This window comes from Pieris brassicae, chromosome 13, assembly GCF_905147105.1.
Source record: "Pieris brassicae chromosome 13, ilPieBrab1.1, whole genome shotgun sequence".
Lineage (NCBI taxonomy): Eukaryota > Metazoa > Arthropoda > Insecta > Lepidoptera > Pieridae > Pieris > Pieris brassicae.
Window position 1 is genome coordinate 956,946 of NC_059677.1, and position 19,526 is coordinate 976,471.

Below are 19,526 nucleotides of genomic sequence, written 5' to 3' on the forward strand. Positions count from 1 at the left end.
AGAAACATGGCAGTCGACCCGTCTTCGTAACAGTATTATCACTGTTTTTTCTACCTATGTACTTAATTTCGCTGATCGTGTCTGCATGTTGTAGGGACGGCTCCGAACATAATTAGTATGTACGTCAATGTATTTGTTTGTATCATGTATTTTGGCGATTACTTAAAATTTAAATGATCCTAAACCTTGGGATTGATTAGCTCCATTTCAAAAAAAATCGTATGACTCAAAACTTGGCGATTAAAAAGAGGCGGAGCCAGTTCTCTTGCCCGCTCTAACGCCTGGTAGTAAATGTAGATTTAGAATCAATTTAACATCTTTTCTGTTGACGTTCATAAGTGTACTTTGTTACCTATATGAAGTTAAAGTTATTTTGAATTAGTTAAAAAACTGTCCCATATGCGATCAAAACTAAATATATATTTGGAATTCTTTATCACTGATAATAGGATTATAATTAATTAAATGTTTTCCTCCTAAATTTTCCATCCATTGAACGATAAGGTATATCTTGAGTTGAAGAATTTGAAAAAAATCATTTGTTTTGACGTCTCCCATCCCTACGGATTTATACTAAGCATTTGACAGCGTTGCTATATATAACACGTTCTTTTCATATAAGTTTTTTATGATTCATTCAATATTATGTCAGAGCGAGTACAAAACAAATTCACTCAAGAGACTGTATGGAGTGCTTATGTCCTCGACCCTATTTGTCCTGGGTTTGGTGGGTTATGACCAGCTACGCGTCAGAAGAGCTTGCTTTGTCAGAACAGCTGATTTAGGATACTTACGGTTGGGTTGCATTATGTGGATATAAAAAGGCGGATGTCACAACTTGATTAGCAATGGGTTATGTAATTCTATCGAGGTAAACATATTTGTATACAACTGTAAACACTGGCTGAGTTCACGAGAGCCGCTTATGTAATTAGTTATAAGATTATATATTTATTAACTCTTCGTTGCATACAAAAATATATAACATTTGACATTGTTATATGAATGTGAAAATAAATAAATAAGACATATATACAACGCGAATGGAACGAAACAAAGTAACTAAAACATATGCAAACATTGAACAGGATAATATTAAAAAAGTTCACATGAATCACGATAATTTTAGATTAGTTTCACGTCAGTTTTTAGTAGTTTATTTTAACTGTAGAATTATAGTTAAAGGTATTATTGTGAAGTTCTATCGTAAAATATATAACAATTATGTGAGAATGAAATAAACGCATTAAGAAATCGCATAATGCAGCTAGATTGCAGTACATTTGCGTAAGAACTTGGCCGGGTCGAATAATCTCCGACATAGGAAATAGTGCGGCAAACACGCAAACTTATAAACCTGTTTTAGCGTTATTGTTACATTATTATATATATTATCTTTCCTATATCCTGTATTAACCCACACAGCTCACGTATCTCACTACTAATATATAATTTATATTTTTTTATTTACAATATACTTTTACAGAAGATATTATTTTTCTTTTTTTCCGTCTGAGGCGCAATAAAACTGTTGAGGTCTCTGTCATAATGACCAGCGCCGTAGAAGACGTCTGCTCCTCAGCATAATGCTGAGCCATGGCCAGTTACAACCACAACGTACACACATTACACACTTAAAATTTATTTTATTAAAAAATGTTTTTTTTTTTTTTTGCGTTTTTAGTATTATTTAGTAATACAAAATATTATGTCTATGTCTATATATACAATTCTCAAAATAATTTCGCAGTTTACCCGTTAACGCATTGACGTCAACGAATGAGTAACGTTTTTCTGTTGTTTTCCTTCTTGAATCGTCATACAAAAATTAATAAAATGAAATTTTAATACATTTCTATAAATATGTCTATGTAAATGACTTTTAAATGGCTAGAATTTTTATAATTATGCCAAACAACACCTTACAAACATCTCACTAACAAAAATTTTAAAGAAAAAAGTTTTTTAACCGATTCAAGCTATGTATTATTATAAACATATACGTAATTTTAACGACGACGTTTCGCGTGCTTTCAATCCGTTAAAAAGTGTCCTCTTTAAATGTGTAAACCTCATAAACTTTTATAAAGTGCTTTAAGATAAGATTTCCTTTATTCTTCCCACTATTTGATTTTCACAAACATTTTGTAAAAAAAAAATATGTCGATTAAAGTAATTTTTATTTATTTATTAGTTTAGAGACTTTATTGCCAGTTCTGATCCGTTCTACGTTCTTGATTTAAGAACTGGCAGTAAATTTGATTTCAGAAACTTTCGTGTATGCACCAACAACCTATGAGGCTACCTGAGGAACTCAGGAGCGCGATATCCCCATACATCAGGTAACTCAATAAAATATACAAGACACAAACGGCCTCACTATATAATAGAGGCACTCCAAAGATGTATGTGACGTCAATCAATTGTTCTTGATACCAAAAACAATAAACGATGCAAATAATAGGCCTTTTTCTGTCTTTATTGATAGCTGACATATTTAGTTCTAAAATAAAATTACATTATATTCAATACACGAGTTTTCGCTGTCTCGCAGTTAAATGTAATCAATATTTGAGAATTAAATTTTCTTGAACATAATATAAGGGTTTGATTTTAAAGCACAAAACTAACCAGTATGTCTGACCATGTATAAGTTGATAGGCCAAAGGGAAATGCACTTTCTGCAACTTCGCTGCTGTGAGCTGAGGGCGCAAAAGTTGATTACTGGTCCTTTCGATTTCGTATCAACGCTTCCAAAATGTTCCGCCCTAAAAATGTGCTGCCCTAGGCTCCAGCTTACTAAGTCTGCTTTTAAATCGGCCACTGGTGCTCTGGTACGTCACCAGCCTGACGGAGAGAAAATATATAAGGAGATTCGCTTAGTCTTCGCTCATGTCGCCAATTTTCATTGCTACAAGTATGATTACTCTTAATAGTTGCTAACATTAATGATATGTTAAAACAGTCTTCCTACATCGTAACCTACATATCTACAACGTTCATAGTAGAATTAATAATGGATCAACAAACAGCTAAAATAAATTTCAAAAGGTCCCCGCGACAGTGAACCTTTAATGCTGGCATTTCTATGTACGATACGTATTCGCAAGTATTATAAATAATTGTGTGTTATGAAATAAATAAACATAATTAATCATCGGAACGAGAATTCTGTTTACATTTAGCGTAAATTTTGTGTTTTTCCTTGATTACACCAACTGCTTGTGTGTTGTTACCACGAGCCTCCTGCTGATAGAGAGCATTATTTTATTATTACTAATTGCTTAGGATGTCATGTGGAACATGGTCTAATGGCTGCAGCGTAGAACGAGAATAACCGTCAATACTCTCCCACTCTTGAAAGCTTCTATACAAGAAGTAGACCTGAAGCCATTCATGCTCCTCATCACATGTTAAACCATACGATTTTAGACGAGCAAAGGCACGGTTAAACAGCATGCACTTACTATGGAAAGAACACGCTCACAAGTCAACCAAGCCAAGAAGAAAGAAATATATATGAAGTGAAAAATTAATCAGTTGCGCTACAATATTTTTTAGGTCTGGACCTGGATTTCTGCATCTGTTTCATGATCAATTATCAATCTAATATACAAGTAGGTTATCAGTCTCCTATGCCTGTTCCGTCGACTTTTTTAGGTCTAAGCTAAGCCGGTTTCCTCTTGTACGTTGGTTGGATCGACTACGACCTCAGAGATGAGAGTTGCACACTGAAGCCAAAGTCTAAGTCAAAAATCATTTATTCATATAGGTAACACAATGTGCACTTATGAACGTCAAAAACAGAAATATACATTAAATGCTTCTAATTTTACATTCACTGCCAGTTTCCAAATCAAGGGCGTAGAACGTAAGAGAAGAACTGGCAATAAACTCTCCGCCACTCTTTTTAATCGCCAAGTTTATTTTTTATTACATTAGTAAGGAGCTGCAACCATAACACCATGTTCCACATGACATCAGCAGGAGGCATGGTGAAATAGGAGCACACACCTTCACGAGAATGGCCCAACTATATAATATTTTGAACTAAATGTGTATAATTACTTCAAAATATTGTAAAAAAAAATGTAGACTAGGAAAAAACACGGTACTAATACAGAACCTTGCATAACCTCTCTATTAAAATAAAAACAGTGTCTTGTCTATTAATACTGGACAGCACAGAATTCTACTAATTACACATTACATACAGTGTCGTAAGTAGGTCTCACACGCGAATTGCGTTACCGCTTATAACCTACTTTGCCGTGTGCTCTGTTAAATATGCCAAGAAACAGGGCTCTGTAAGGCTAATCGCTTACAGGTTACTTTTATCTATATATTTATATATATTAAAGTTTTAAGTCATTGTCACGTCATGTTTCTAAAGTGGAGTGCGCTCACGAAGGGTGATTGTGACAATTTTATTTTTTAATCGAAGTGTAATTTGCCGATATAGATTTCGAAGATTCGTTGTTTGTGAACTCATCAGACTCAGAAGAAAAATGTGTGCATGTACTAGTGTACACACATAAGTGAAACTTCTTTATGACCTTATTTTTTCGAAAATTATCTACTATATGCAACTTTACAGAAATTGGTTAAATGAGATAAAGTTTAAGAAAAGGCTTTTATTATCATAGACATGAATACAAATAATACAATTATTTCATTTTACCTTATTACTACTAAGAATATTACAGAATTTCATTAATTGTAACAGAATTATTACTATCATTGTTATCGTTATTATATATTTTTGTTATTAATGACTTCAAATCTCTTCGAATCAATCGTGGTAGGGACAAGAAAAAGATGGTGCGTAACCGAAAAATGTGACGGTAAATTTCCGATAAAGTTTCACTTCAAAAAAAACAACCTAAGAGAATACTGGGTACATACACCCCCTTTGGAATCACAGGCTACTGGAAAGTTCTTCACCATGTTCTCTTCCCGTGCACTAATTTTCATATGAATGTTAGAGTAGTCTTTAATTTTTATTTTATTTTCTGGTCTCTTTTCCACTTCTGCAATAATGATGTCATTATCAATATCGTGTTCTCGTATATTCACCATTTTGTGTATATGATGCCATTTTGCGTGCATCAAAGTCGAGGATCGCAAATGCAAACGAACGACGCTGAGTGTGACAATTTTGTCACTCGTAAGCGTAGAAGAATCGTTTGGTACGAAACATTAAAAGTGCAAGCAGTTACAGCTAAAGCCTTTAAGTTGCTTAAGGGGTAGTAGTAGAAATAGGTAGGTAACTTTGTAACACATCTTTTTTTCATCACACCGAACCAGCCAGTATTTTAATTAAAGCAATTAGAATTAATTTCTGTGTTAATTATTATAAATAATAAAGTGAAGTTTATATTAATTAAAATGAATCGTAAAATATGCTGGTAAACGCAAACTCGAAGACGGTAGGACCAATTCGAGCATTTTATTATTCATTTCTTGAATTTGCAAGGTTTTAGGAGAAAAAACTGAAATTTAGTGGAGTAACATAGCAAAATGTTCCATGCCTTCGTATGTACTAAAAAGGTTAGCTAAGAATAATCAGAAGGAGGAGGAGGCCTGGGTCCAACGGTGGACAAACCAAAACTTGACATACAAATTTATTACAAAATGTTAATGTGTATTCTAACTAATAAAAATAAAAAAAATCTAACTAATTTTAAGTTAATTTTTCAATTCAAAATTGTAAATGTTTAGTTAGGCATCAACTACCTTATAGGTTATGTGGGTTTGCTCTTTATGTAAACACATGGTAAAAGTGTATATATAGCAATAGTATACTTTGATTAAATATATTACATTCAAAAAAATCTATACAAAATGTCAATTTTAATTTCATATTAACTGTGAAATCCACCATTAGTAATTCGTAGTTATTGGTAGGTAATAAAGCATTGGACCTCCTCACCTACTTGGAAGTAATGAATCATAAATAAAATAAAATGTTTATTATGGAACATAAGACAAGAATCACTTATTCCACGTCATTAAATTTAAATAAGTAGATATCCCTACTCATCGGGCAAGAAGACAGAGGATGTAGGCCGAGAGGAAAAGCAAGCGTTAAACACTCTCGGTACTCAAATCAAATCATCAAACAACACTTATTTTAAAACAAATATAGTAACGGACTGTTGTTTATACTACAAAGTGTATTTGTAATATATTTTAAATAACATACAACATGGGGTCCTGCACGGAAGAAGAAAACATATAGGACGGCATGATTGACCTGTTGGCATTGAAACATAGCTGCATAATTTGGGAATGAGCCTACCGAAATTTGCATCTTCTGATCTTCGCCCAAAAGTCATAAATGACCAAACTTGCAGTCACTTAAACAAACTATCGCTTTTACCACGGAATGTTCAGACGTAGGCGAGTATCTGGACCGTAGGTTTGACACCAATTGTAAATGATAAACTTTGACATTATGTTAATGTTCCTAATAAGACATTGTAAAAATTGATATGACATTTGCATGCCATTTATATAAGGCTGATATTTGTAGTTGATCAATCTAATTGTACCACTTTATTGGCAAATAATCGATTTATTATTATTATTAAGAGTTCAGTTCCCTGCAGCTGAGTTTCATCATCCGTCGTCGTAATGCCATCCTTATGTCGTAACGACATCTGTCGTTCCACTGAGTTTGTGAAGGCAGTTTCTGCCGTGCACCACCCCTATATGAACTGCTACCAGCTGCCCACTGAAGTATTTCCGAACCAATTCGGTTTATGGTCCTTTAAAGAGCGTACCACTTAGCCAGCGAGTCCTCTGGCCATGTGAGTGTCCATGGGCGGTGGTATTACTTAATATCAGGTGAGCCTCTGCCCGTTTGACCCCTGTTCTATAAAAAAGCCGTGTAGAGCCAGCATAAAAAAAGGGTAATTTTTATAGGTTTAAGGTTCGAGGTGTTAAATTTGACTCCTTAGCTTTTAAGATACAGGCTAGGGCTAGTATAAACGCTAGTGCTTATAGAAGTATATTATGTATAAGGTTAACCAAAATGAATATTGTATCTCAACGTTTCGTTGTCTATTGTATGTATACAACCTTTAGAATGTAAGTACAAAATGTAATGTTTTTTTGAGTCAAATAAAGTAATTTTGAATTTTTATACAGCAGTCACGAATTTGATTTGTAGGTCGGCCCTTGGCCTGACGGATGCCAACTGCCTGTCCCCAAACTAATCCTTCGTCTGGACCTTACTAAAAGAATAATCATAACCAAACAATTGTAGAATAAACTTTATTCTATTTGATCTGTTGTATATGGCGGCAAGCGATTTTATACCATATGTATATGGTTGTAACATTCTAATTTAGTTCTGAATATATAGTTTTCGCTTATAAAAAAGGCGGCAATGATAAATATTTCCTTAAACAGATCATAACGTATCTGTGTCAGTGAGCACAGACTGTATCGTGATTGCAAAATTAATTTCTATTATAGAATACATAAAGTACGGAAGACCAATTGGGACTGAAAATAAGATACGGTTCCGATAAAGAAGACGATGGAGACATTGGGGAAATTCGCTGTGACATAAATGAATCTGGAATTGTATTGGAAAATTGCCCTAAATTTGGTCAAATGTGTGTGTGTTGTTTAATAGCAACACTTATGAAATGTCAGAATTCTACGGAATAAAAAATTGGAGTATAGTTATGACTCCTAAACTACTGATTCAAATTGAATCAGATTCAGGCTTCTAGTTTTATCCACAAAGACGCTATAAGAGGTGGAACAGCTTCGAGGAAAGGATTCGACGGATTTGCGCAGCCAGATATTCAACATTTGTAATGATTGTAAATAAACGACTTTATTATTATTTAACGGTTTATATAAGATTAAATTGTGACTCGATAGGCTAATGTAAAAACAAATCAAAATTAATTTAGCACCTTCATTGACCTACATATGTACGAAAAAATTGTCACACAATCAAAAATGTACCTTAATACCAGGTAATAGAACACAATTTCAAGACGAAACATACTTTGCACGTCAGGAAGCCCCGAGTCACGTGCACACGTTTGACTTGTCCTTCCTTCCAAAGGCTTCTTCAAGATTAATGTTCATAAATAATTTTCAGTACCACAGTATTTTTTTTTAAAGGTTGGCTAACTTGGGTCGAAAATCTTCTGATAGTGTGTGCGCTATACTTAGACACCCCTTAAATCCGTTGTGCGTTAAGTCCTGGCCAGCCTAGCTCCTTCCAGAAGCTCAGTGTCTCTTGGGCACTTCGCAGGCTTCAAGCGACCTAACTGCTCCGAGGATGTCTGCTCCTTGGGAAACCACAGCCACGCATTCCAGGACTATGTGAGTGACTGAAATAGCCTCTGCATGCGGGACTGTCTGTCACGTCAACGACAAAGAGATGTTTATAAAGAAGACAGTGTCCTGATCATAGATATAAATTCTCTTCAGGCTTAGATGTCGCTTCTTCGTTCTGGCCTACTCTTTATCATTAAAAGGCAAATGCCATAAATATAGCACCAAAAATCGTACAAACCCACAAATAAAGCTCGAAGATGGGTGGTATAACGAAAGACGAAATCGTTTCACGGCACAAACCATGACGTCAAGTCGCGTGTGGGCGTACAGGTATGGGAATTACCCATGGGCAACTCCCATGGTTTAAAAATAAGCCGAAAAAACGATTATACGTTCTGTTTGTAATGAAATCGACGAGGACGAATGTGGAATCTGATATTGTAACGTAACACCAGACGTAAAAACATCAAATAAAAAATGTATACATGTTTAGTAGGTAAACCTAACCTAACCTTTTAGGTCTGATCCTCAGATTTTTGAATCTGTTTCATAATCTTTTGTCAATCTAATAGGCAAGTTGGTGATCATCCTGACACAAGCCATCGACTATTGGGTCTAAGGCAAGCCTACTCCTCAGTATTTACTACCAGTTCGCAAGTCAAGGGCGTAGTGTGAGCAAGAAAAACTGGCAAGAAACTCTTTAATCGCCAACTTTTGAGTTATACAAATTGTTTGGAGCAAATCAATCCCAACTATTAGGATCATTTAAGTATTCGTCAATATTATTAAAAGCTTCAAAATATATTTATATTTTTTTTAAACCCCAATGACACATAGTGTGTCGGATTGGATTGGTTGCACGCGATTTCAGTGCCTCGTAAAACTCGTAATATACGTTACTACTACTATATACTATTTCGTTCATATATAACGCGTTATATGGAGTCATACAAGCTCGTAACGCGAGAATACTCAACGCGTTGTAAAAGGGATAACTGTATGTACAGTACAATTGTATATAACACTATATAAATATACAATTCATCTATCTAATCAAATAAAGCGATGGGCGTGGACGCGATAACGGCCAAATTGCTTTTACAATACAGCTTATATTTGAGCAAAATTTATGTTCAATCAAATTCGACTTACTTATCTCAAACATATATTTATACTAGACGATCCAACAGCCCAGCTGTATTTCCGAACCAATTCGACTTAGGGACCTTCAAGAAACGTACCAAATTCTTAAAAGGGCCTGCCTGACTTCTAACATAGAGGCCGTCCAGGTGAGCCTCCTGCCCGTTTGCCCCTGTTCTTTTTAATTTACAATCAAACACATCTACACGATAATAAGATGGGCGGTCACTCTCACATCAGACACTCTATAAGGTAGATCTGTGGCCGAGAAGCTAGGCAGAAGTGTCTTCGCTTTCCTAAAAAGGGACCTATTTGCTAAGCCTCGTGATATTTATGGGCGAGTAGGAGCTGCAAGGTGGGAACCGTGTTACGTTTTGAGCTATATTTCTGACATATTTAATTTTCCAGCTGCGAAAGGTCCTCTAGATAATAACACAGATCCAGCACGATCTGTCTTCCAATAACGTAACGAGATTTTTCGGTATATTTTTTCAACCCTCAATATCTTTTTCTCTTTTTCTTTTTATGGGTATAGAAGTTCTATTACGAAGCACCGCATGCATACCGCAAACATGGCGCATTATCAAACAATTTCCATATAAATTAAATTCACGCTTAATAAATTCAAAACAACACATTCAAGGTTTTCTTTTACGTCAACTACAAGATGATATATAAAAACTTTAGAATTTACGCGGAAGGCAGCTCTACAATGTATCACCATTAACATCAAGCAGGCCCAAGAGGGAGAAGCCTTTTGGGGTTCATCACACCCACACCCTAGGGCCGGTCGTCTTTATCGGCGTTGTAAAAAAATTACCGTCACATGTTTCGGTTACGCGACACATTATTCCGTTACGTGCCACCTTTACTTGTCCCTACTACGGTTGCTTCGAAGCCATTAATTAAATTCTGTAATAATCTTAGTAGTGATAAGGTAAAAAGAAATAATTGTATTATTCGTATTAATGTCTATGAAAATAAAAGCCTTTTGTTAAACTTTATCTAAATCTTCAATAACTTTCTTAAACCCAAAAGGCAGAAGGCCAAGAGGCATGGTCATGACACACCCTGGTGTACCTGTGTCTATGATAAAACCAAGCATTACATATTCGTTTACTATAATAGAATATATTCATAGTAAAGACAATAATAACTAATTGTTTTGGACGAAATTTAAAAAAATATACCAAAACAGATTATACTAGAGGAACAATTTACTCGTTGACGTGTGCGTGGGAAATGTGCGGAGGTGTGTGTGGTGATGTTCAATGTGTGGCGGTGTGTGTGTGTGTGGATTGAGCCCGATTAATGACTAGTTAGATAGACTAGACTAGAAACGTTTTAATTTATCAGGTACAAAATGTTAACCATTCTAAATACTGACTTATAGAATATTAAATACATAAGCAGATAGCGAGAATTCAGCCTGTGCGTGCACATATAAGCATTTAGTGATAACTGTTTCCGTTACATTAAACGTTTTAACCGACTTCAAAAAATAATTGATAAAATTATGATGTGTTATAGTGTTGAAGTTTTGAGTTTAATGAGATTCTCCAAACAGTCCAGATTTCATCAAAATAGGTAGTTAGATATACATATTATTCAAGCATTTCGTATTTTCAAAAAACATTTTTTTTTTTCAATATCAAGACTCCGTGCAAAAAGTCTCTTGAAATAAAATTAAAAGCAATGTTGTAATACTGATTAATACCGCGTCCTTGCAGTCTATGAATGCATAATCTAATTGGCATTCTATATTGTTTATTGCCACGTAATACATTAAACCTTTCAATCCAACTTTTGCCTGTCTTTAAATGGAATATCTTTGTACCAACGATTCTCAAGATAGATATATAGATAGATTAGGCTTTGGCATGACGTATTTAATCACGTGACAGTTCCCGTACAAATTCGTTAGTGCGTCACATCTGACGCACAAATTTATATCAGGTGATGGGAACCTCAACTTTTGAATTAAGAATCACGATTCAGTTGACCAATAAAATTGAGGATTCATGTTTCGTATGCCATTCACACTCATCTGTTCTCCCTTCAAGTGTTTTAAAATTAGAAGTTCCATTTTTAAATTAATAATAATGGTTTCGGTATCCGTGTTTTATTAGAGACGATTGACCAATCAAAATTAAACGATTCTCACTTTAATACATATACTCAAAGTTTAAACATTTAAAATTAGAATTTCTATTTTTAAATAAAGTAGCACGATTGTTATGCGAATCGAGTCCGAATTTGAATTTAGAATAATAATTTTATTTCAGTTGAATTGGAAATTCCATTTTTAAATTCAAATTTCGTACGTAAAGCCTGAAAGGGGTGTATTGCCGACATATTTCTGCATCTTATTCATAGATCGTTCTTGTATCATGTAGACAGCCATTTCGTTTAATTGTAAGTTCCATTTTCAAATTCAAATTTCGAATTATGTAGTCTAAGTATATCGTTCGTAAAGCCTGAAAGCTTGCCAACATATTACTGCGTCTAGGTCTTTTAACATGAAGACAATCTTTAGATACAAACACGTTACTTCACGACGTAGTACTTTGAACACGAGAAAGTCATAGATAATTCGTTCGATTAATCTATGACGGAACCGCAGCCAAAATCAAATATAAAACTTCCTTACCTGTCTGCTTGGAATTCTTCCAAAACAAATATATTTTATTCGCGACAGCTCTAGCAAAGTTACACGATTATAGCTTTTTTAAGTTATAGCCGGCAAACGGGCAAGCAGCTCAACAGATGTTAAGTATACCGCCACCCATGGACGACACTCGCAAGCGCGATGCCGGCCTTTTAAGATTCGATTGGTTGGACCCTAAGTCGAATTGGTTCGGAAATACTTCAGTGGGCAGCTGGTTCCACATAGTGGTGGCGTGCCAAAAAATGCCTTAAAAAATCGCTATTGTGGAACAGTCGTCGAAGTGATACAAGTCCGAACAACTCCTCTGAACACCATGGTATGTGAGGTAGAAGATGCTGCTGTCTGTTCAGCAGACTGTTTTATTAAATGTTGACAAATTATATAACCTTTCTTGATTCATATACACCTGAACCATTCCCAGTCTAGACTCAACCCTCAATACGACTCCAAGGCACGTTAAAATACACCTTAACCAGAGGTACTAGAGTCGCAATTTAAACTTAGTCAATACGAAAATAGATATTTTTTAAAACGGCCAAGTGCTACGTTCGCGTCAATATTTCTTGAGAATTCTCGAGATTTTTCTTTTAATGGGGCCTTTTGTATCAGAAATAGGTAAGAATCCATCCAATTCAGTGCTGGCTGGATGATGAGAGGTGTACATATCAGTATTGTTGGAATTAATATTGTTCACAAATTTCTAGAAAAGTCATCTAAAATCTAACTCAACCGAGTCTAAGGCCCTTATTCTAGAACACGCTACATAAATCTAGTTACATCAGCAGTCAAACTATTTTTTCTATGTATTTGACATTGCTATACAAATTAAAACATAAACCAAAATTTCATAAGACATTCAGTCATTTCTGTGGTTTGGGTATCCTAAACATTAATATGTATTTATGACACCCATCAAGTCTATCTTCAACTGATACATTAAACAATTGATGGTTCCCTTGAAACAATTGAACCATCATTCAAACGTGCGAGACAAACATTCAACATAAAATCATAATATACTTCAAGCTACCTATATAAAAATAAATACAAATTATTCTGAATTCACCACATCTACTTTTATGTTCTAGCTACATAACTATCCATGAAACTTATATACAATTCAATACTTTCAACATCCATAATTCATTTACAAGTCGGAATAATATAATAAAGAACTGTTATTACTAGATAAAAATGTTAATATTCACGCCAAGGTCGTGAGGAAACGTGATCAATAATTGGTTATCAGCTAGCACTTTCGGTTATATATCTACATATACTATATATATTGTAACGTATTTAACTTTAGATTTACGCACGTCTTCTGAACGATACCAGAACTTATAATAACCAAAAATCCACGAAATGGATATTTTATATCAAACGCATTCTATTTTTAAAATTGTAAAAAGTCCAAACTGAAAAGATAACGAATTACCAACACCAAGACGCAGTGCATGTGAACTCGGCCTATAAATAGTTAACATTTCTCAGCATTCCCGCAAAGAAAAACGCTACACAATGAAAATGAAGCATCAGACACGACGCGCTTCCCAAACCACTTTCGCCCACCTTCGGCATTCGTCGGTTATCTTCGCGCCCGACAGCTGACTGGGCCAATGTCAGAGCGAGACGCGACGCGTCAACCCGCACACGCGCAAGAAAGACGGCGAACCGCGCACTACGCTGCCGCCGCCATTTAATTCTCTCTAGTGTACAGCACGGTCGTAGTGACAACGTCCAATATTTATCGCAAATGATAATTTTTTGTATGTGAAAATTATGTATTAAACCTAAATAAATGTCCTAGTGTTTGTAGAGCGTGTCTTTTTAACAATTTGCAATGAGTAATAAGTGTGTGAAAGTAATGAAAATGCGACTCATTTAAAATGTCTCGTTACCACGTCTGTCAACAAATACGTGGATTATGCAAGTTGGAGTGAAATGTGAACATGTATTAGGTAAATCTCAAGTGATTCCTACTTTATTGGATGATTTGTGGTATTGTGATGTATTTGTGTGTTACATGAATAGGAGTATATTCACTGTCTGAGAGGTAAGCGTAGTTGAACGTGTCCACATTCATACCTTTGTATAACAGCAATGCATAAAGGCAATTAAAATACCTTCATTATTAAAAATGAATATTGATGAGTCGAGCGTTATTTGTTAAAACGGAGTAATAGCTAATTGGGTGAGATAAGACGTGTTCTAGAAAGATATTCTCTAAATATTTACTGAGGTGTTCATATTAATCTCCATGCAATGCATTGTATAGCTTTTAAATGTATTAAATAACTTTTTAATAACATAAAGATTCAAGTATCATATATAGTACGCAAATGTAGAACAGTTCTAGAATATTTAGTATAATTGTGATGGTAAAGGTCTATATTTTTTTAATCCTTGACCTACAACAGGTTTTACTCGTTTGACAGTCTACTTAACTTGAATTAACATTTAATAAATATATCTGATTTGATCTTATAATATCAAAACACTTCTGAAGTTTAAAGTGTTGATAGTTCCATAATAAGTTTATTTGTAACATATTTAAAACTAAAGTAGGTATACAACTGCACCATTAAAGACAAACATCTAAGTATCTGTTGACTAAGACCAGCCGGGAAAGAAAGCCGGGCAGACCAGGAAATATACATTTTGTAGATTGGATGCTATGTATAGAAATAAATAGTGTGTAGTATATATAAATTCATGTTGTCAAATTGGCTTTTTGTTTTGCTTAGATAAAAGCTTTAATTCTCAAGCATTATTGAATAAGTAGGTGCCTGTAATATTGAATATATGATTTTAAATGTAATGGCTATGAATATATATAATTTCAAAGAGAAAAGTTGAATGTGTCGCATGAATGTGATGGATTTTAGTACAATAATAGCAAAAGTGAAATGCATTTAAATTTGCATCTTGGTAGAAGACATGACCTTTCATAAATTGAAACCCTAACATAAGATATCTTATACTTTTCTGACCATTGGGACCAGCTAGCAGTTGTGAATATACAAAAATTAAAAAAAAACTCTATTTGTTTCAGTCAATTGACTATGAGGGTTGTAAAATAATGTGGTGGCTGCACAAAGTATTGGCGCTGGCAATAATTTGCACAGCAGCGGAAGGCGAGGTCTGTCCTTCCACTTGCAACTGCACCAGAACCCGTCTGGCCTGCTCCGGAGTTGTCCTACCCAACAACACGCTTACACAGGCAATCTTAGCCAACTATGGAACAGCCCTACAGGCAATCATATGGACAGATTCAAACCTCCAAACGTTAGAACCTGATATATTCAACGGGCTACACAATCTCGAGTACATCGACTTAAGCAGAAACGAAATAAAAAGGACTGAAAACGGGCTATTCGCGAGACTGAACCGACTAAAACATTTAAATATATCGAGAAACCAAATAGTGGACATCCCTCGTAAACCGTTTGTAGATTTACAAAACTTAGAAGTTCTAGATGTATCTCACAATCAAATTCAGGTCATTCCATTCCAAGTCTTCGGGCTGATGACCAAACTGCACTACCTAGATATATCATTTAATAAAATAGCCACTTTCTTAGATTACTATTTTAAACCTAATCGTAAACTAAAAACACTGTTCCTAAATAATAATAGCCTAGTCAAAATTACATCAAAAGCTCTAGTCGATTTGAAGGAATTGGAGGTTCTCGATATTTCTAGCAACAAGCTAGATAATTTTCCAAAACTATTATTCGAAGCCTTACCGGAACTTAGAGAGTTAAATCTGAGTTACAATAAGTTTTTAAACATATCACAGGACGCTTTCAAATGTCTCGAAAAGTTACGGATGATAAACATGGGGGGGAATAAATTAAGACTGCTGCCATCAACGCTCTTCCAGTATAATAGAAATTTAGAAATAATCTACCTCGAACACACAGAAATAACGGAAATACAGAACACAAACTTTCAAGGGTTGAACAAATTAGAGCAACTTTTCATCAGATACAATCCATATTTACGTGAGATTGAATCGTACGTATTCCAAGACACACCGTCGTTAACACATTTGGATATTAGCAACAACTCCTTAACATTTCTACCACTTACATTGAAGATATTGGATAAGTTACAAGAGTTGAGGATAGGAGGCAACCCGTGGGCTTGCGACTGCCGTATGGCGTGGTTCGTAACATGGGCTGATATGAGGAAAAACATAATTAAATCGGATCTCAGCTGTGGTCTCACATATCCAAACGATATGTTGAGAATTCTCAATAGTACCGATTGTAAAGCACCACAACTCATCAGCAGCAGTCCACTGACTCTTTATCGTTTACAATCGAACGCGCTATTAGAGTGCACATTCGAAGGTAATCCGACGCCTTCCATCACATGGATAACGCCAACACGGCACGTGTACCACTGGAACCCGGATCAATCCATTCCAGACATTTACTACAAACACGGCCTGGCCCACGACCAAAATTATAGGCCGGTAGACTATACGACATCAAGAGTTCGAGTGCTAGAAAACGGCGCTCTGACTATTATGAATATTCATCGCGAGGACAGTGGCACTTATACATGTTACGCAACTAATCCATCCGCGAACATGACAGCCGAAGTCATCCTGAACATAGATCCTATGACAATGTTTGAAATTAAGATGTATAGTCTTTTGTGTGGGGCCATTTGCGCAGCAGGTTTTCTTGGTCTCACCCTGTTGGTTCAAGCTCTGCGTTACATCTTCTACAGGTAATAACTTTTGATTGGACACGGTCGATCTTCCTGCGAGTAGAGATGTAATTCTCATCTTTTATTCCAGATTCCGTTTATTGGAGACTTGCTGCAGTTGCTGCTCGTGTGTCAATAGAGACGCGCCACGGACTCGACAAATTTATGGCATGCTGGACAACATTGAACAGTATAAACGGCTGCAATTGGAGAAACTACGAGAAAACTATGCAGTACAAGTACGCATAAATTGCATTGGTACAACCATAACGACCCTATCGTTATACTAATGCAATTGTTTTTATTCCCAGGTGCATCGGATAAAGGAGAATTGCACTCAGCAAGTGGAATGGATACAAAGCAGTTATTCGTCGCAAGCCGGCCACCTGCGTAACTTTAAAAATATCGGTACTAATCATTTAACGGCCATGAAGGACCAGTATTATGATCAGGTATATTTCTATTCAATTTGCAAATGAAACATCAAGTCATGATACATTAAAATTGCAAAGCATTGCACAAACTAACAATATTTTTAACGTTGTTTACACAGGTGAAGCGCGTCAAGGAATATTCCACGTCTCAATTGAATTGGGTTCAAGAAAATTACGTTTTCCAGAGGAATAAAATACGAAAGTTTAGCGCTCATCAAATATTACGATTCCGTGAGTCGTACAAATATCAACAGCAGATGCTGAACAAAGTGTTGGAGAATCTACCGACTTTATACTTCGAGAACTGTCGTAGCGGTTCGTGCGGTCGAAGCGACTCCATGGCTTTCGATCCGGACGTCGAGGTCATCGACATGTATCTCAAGTCAAAAATAGACAAGCTCTCCAGCCTACCCAATCCGGTGGATGACGAGAGCAAGATGTCCGTCTACTACACGCCGACGGAGAGATCCGTCAACTCTCGCCGAAGCTCACCCGTCCTGTTGCCCGAGGGCATTCACATCAACATAATAGAGAGAGAACCCCCTCCAGGACTCCTGGCGATGCTTAAAACTCTGCAGCCAGCTCCACCGCCGACGCTGGCATCGCTCTCGCCAATGGACCTATCCAGCCCAACAACTTCCAAAACCCTCACGCCCGTCAGATCGAAATATAGAGAGGAGGCGAAACCTTCCAGCGAGCCGCTGTTGGGTCGCGGACGGGACGCCTTCAGGGAAGACTGCAGGCGCCTCCCGACGAGTTTGAGTTCGCCGGAGCTGAACAGGGAGTCGCAGAGGGAAGCGGCCGCGAAAGAAGCGAAAGTCTTGTTGGCGGTGGAGTTGACGACGCCAGAGTGCCAGGTGCGGCACCCGGCCGGGCAACTGGTGTGCGGCGACTGCATAGGCCTCTGCGAGAACACGCCCTTGTAGTACAGGCTTCTGACGCGTACATTCAAGATCTACGCGTTGAACGGGCGGCCCGGTCGCCGTTTCGATGGCATCCGACTCTGTGACTTCAGCGAATCGCCATCCTACGTATGATTCGACAGCTCGTACGGAAGTCGGGACGTCGCTTGTACTTCTAAGTAAGCTGTGATAGATTACATTTCGAGTTAATGTATTAGCGAAATTATCTCTCCTAGTGCTAGGTTAAGATCTGTTCGTTGATGTAGAGACGAAATTTATTTAAGCGTTCTGTGGATTAGAAATCGTGTAAATAACTATCGTTTCGAGCCCTTTTATTTCCATTTTTGATGTTTAGGATGTACACATAGGGGACTATTGCATTTTGTTTTAATTCGAGTTAAAGGACGTAAGCGAGTTAAGGAAGTTGTTATCAGCATTGTTGTATAATTGCGAGGCTGTAAATTGGTGTATTTGGCTTTACTTCTGTCCATCTCATTCGAACTCCTATTTCATTTTTGTATCTGTATGCAGTTTTACCGGAACATACTTTTTCTATATTGTATTATATTTTGTGACAGTGCCGTATCGAAACGAGACATATAGTGATATGCCAAATACTAACCCGCAATGATATTGTACGTTTCTTAATATATACAAATATTGTTGAAAGATTTTCTAAATATTATAAAAAACAAGATTAATTAGCAAATCACGGAATAAATTATTTTTCAATGCATCCCTTTGTTTTATTTATTAGATATATAGACCCATAAGTTTTGACAACAATAAAAAATTAACTGTTTTTATTTAGACATTTGCATGCCCGAAACCTTTTTTAAATTAATCAAACTAAATATTTCCAAACGATTAATTATTATTATTAAGTAAATTGATGTGTTTTTTTATACACCAGGGCAATGAAATTGGTACAAATATAACATCTTTATACATTAAAATTAGAAATAAAACACTCGCTTTGTAATAACTGTTTATTTTTATCACAAGATAATGGTCAATGTGTATTAGTAACTCAAAATTGGTTTAAGTAAAAATTCGTACCGTAATCTATAGGGAATAAAAAAAATTATTCGGAGAGGTTAGGATATGGGTGTGTTATTGATTATTACAGTGTCTAGTGACACTGTTGACTAATCATTGAAAATGCGTCAACATTTTACATTCACCTCCCTGGAATTAATTGTGTGTGCCTGGCGTAACTGAGCCTCTATGTCAACACAAGACTTCCGAATATATTCATGCAATAATTCGAGTTTTATCATTTGTCAGTTGCCATTGTTAGGACTTAATTTAATCGTGTTTGCCCTATGTACCATAAAAAATAATAAGTATAAT

At 35.9% G+C, this 19,526-nt stretch overlaps 2 protein-coding genes across 7 annotated transcripts in view; one reads left to right on the top strand and one right to left on the bottom strand.

Moving 5' to 3' along the window:
• Positions 1-19,526, bottom strand: part of LOC123717826 (putative oxidoreductase GLYR1 homolog) — a 55,755-nt gene that overhangs the window by 21,852 nt on the left and 14,377 nt on the right. The gene's annotated exons all lie outside the window — the stretch shown is intronic.
• On the top strand, positions 13,693-18,907 carry LOC123717825 (immunoglobulin domain and leucine-rich repeat-containing protein 2). Of its 4 annotated transcripts, XM_045674046.1 has the most exons (6): positions 13,693-14,171; positions 15,171-15,949; positions 16,160-16,858; positions 16,929-17,076; positions 17,149-17,289; positions 17,391-18,907. In XM_045674046.1, exons 2-6 carry the CDS (start codon positions 15,198-15,200, stop codon positions 18,195-18,197), a joined length of 2,547 nt encoding a protein of 848 aa, XP_045530002.1. In that variant the 5' UTR covers positions 13,693-14,171; positions 15,171-15,197; the 3' UTR covers positions 18,198-18,907. The 4 variants fall into 4 exon arrangements, with proteins under 4 accessions (XP_045530002.1, XP_045530001.1, XP_045529999.1 ...); XM_045674045.1 differs by having other exon boundaries at positions 13,695-13,884; positions 15,171-16,858; XM_045674043.1 differs by having other exon boundaries at positions 13,696-14,171; positions 15,171-16,858.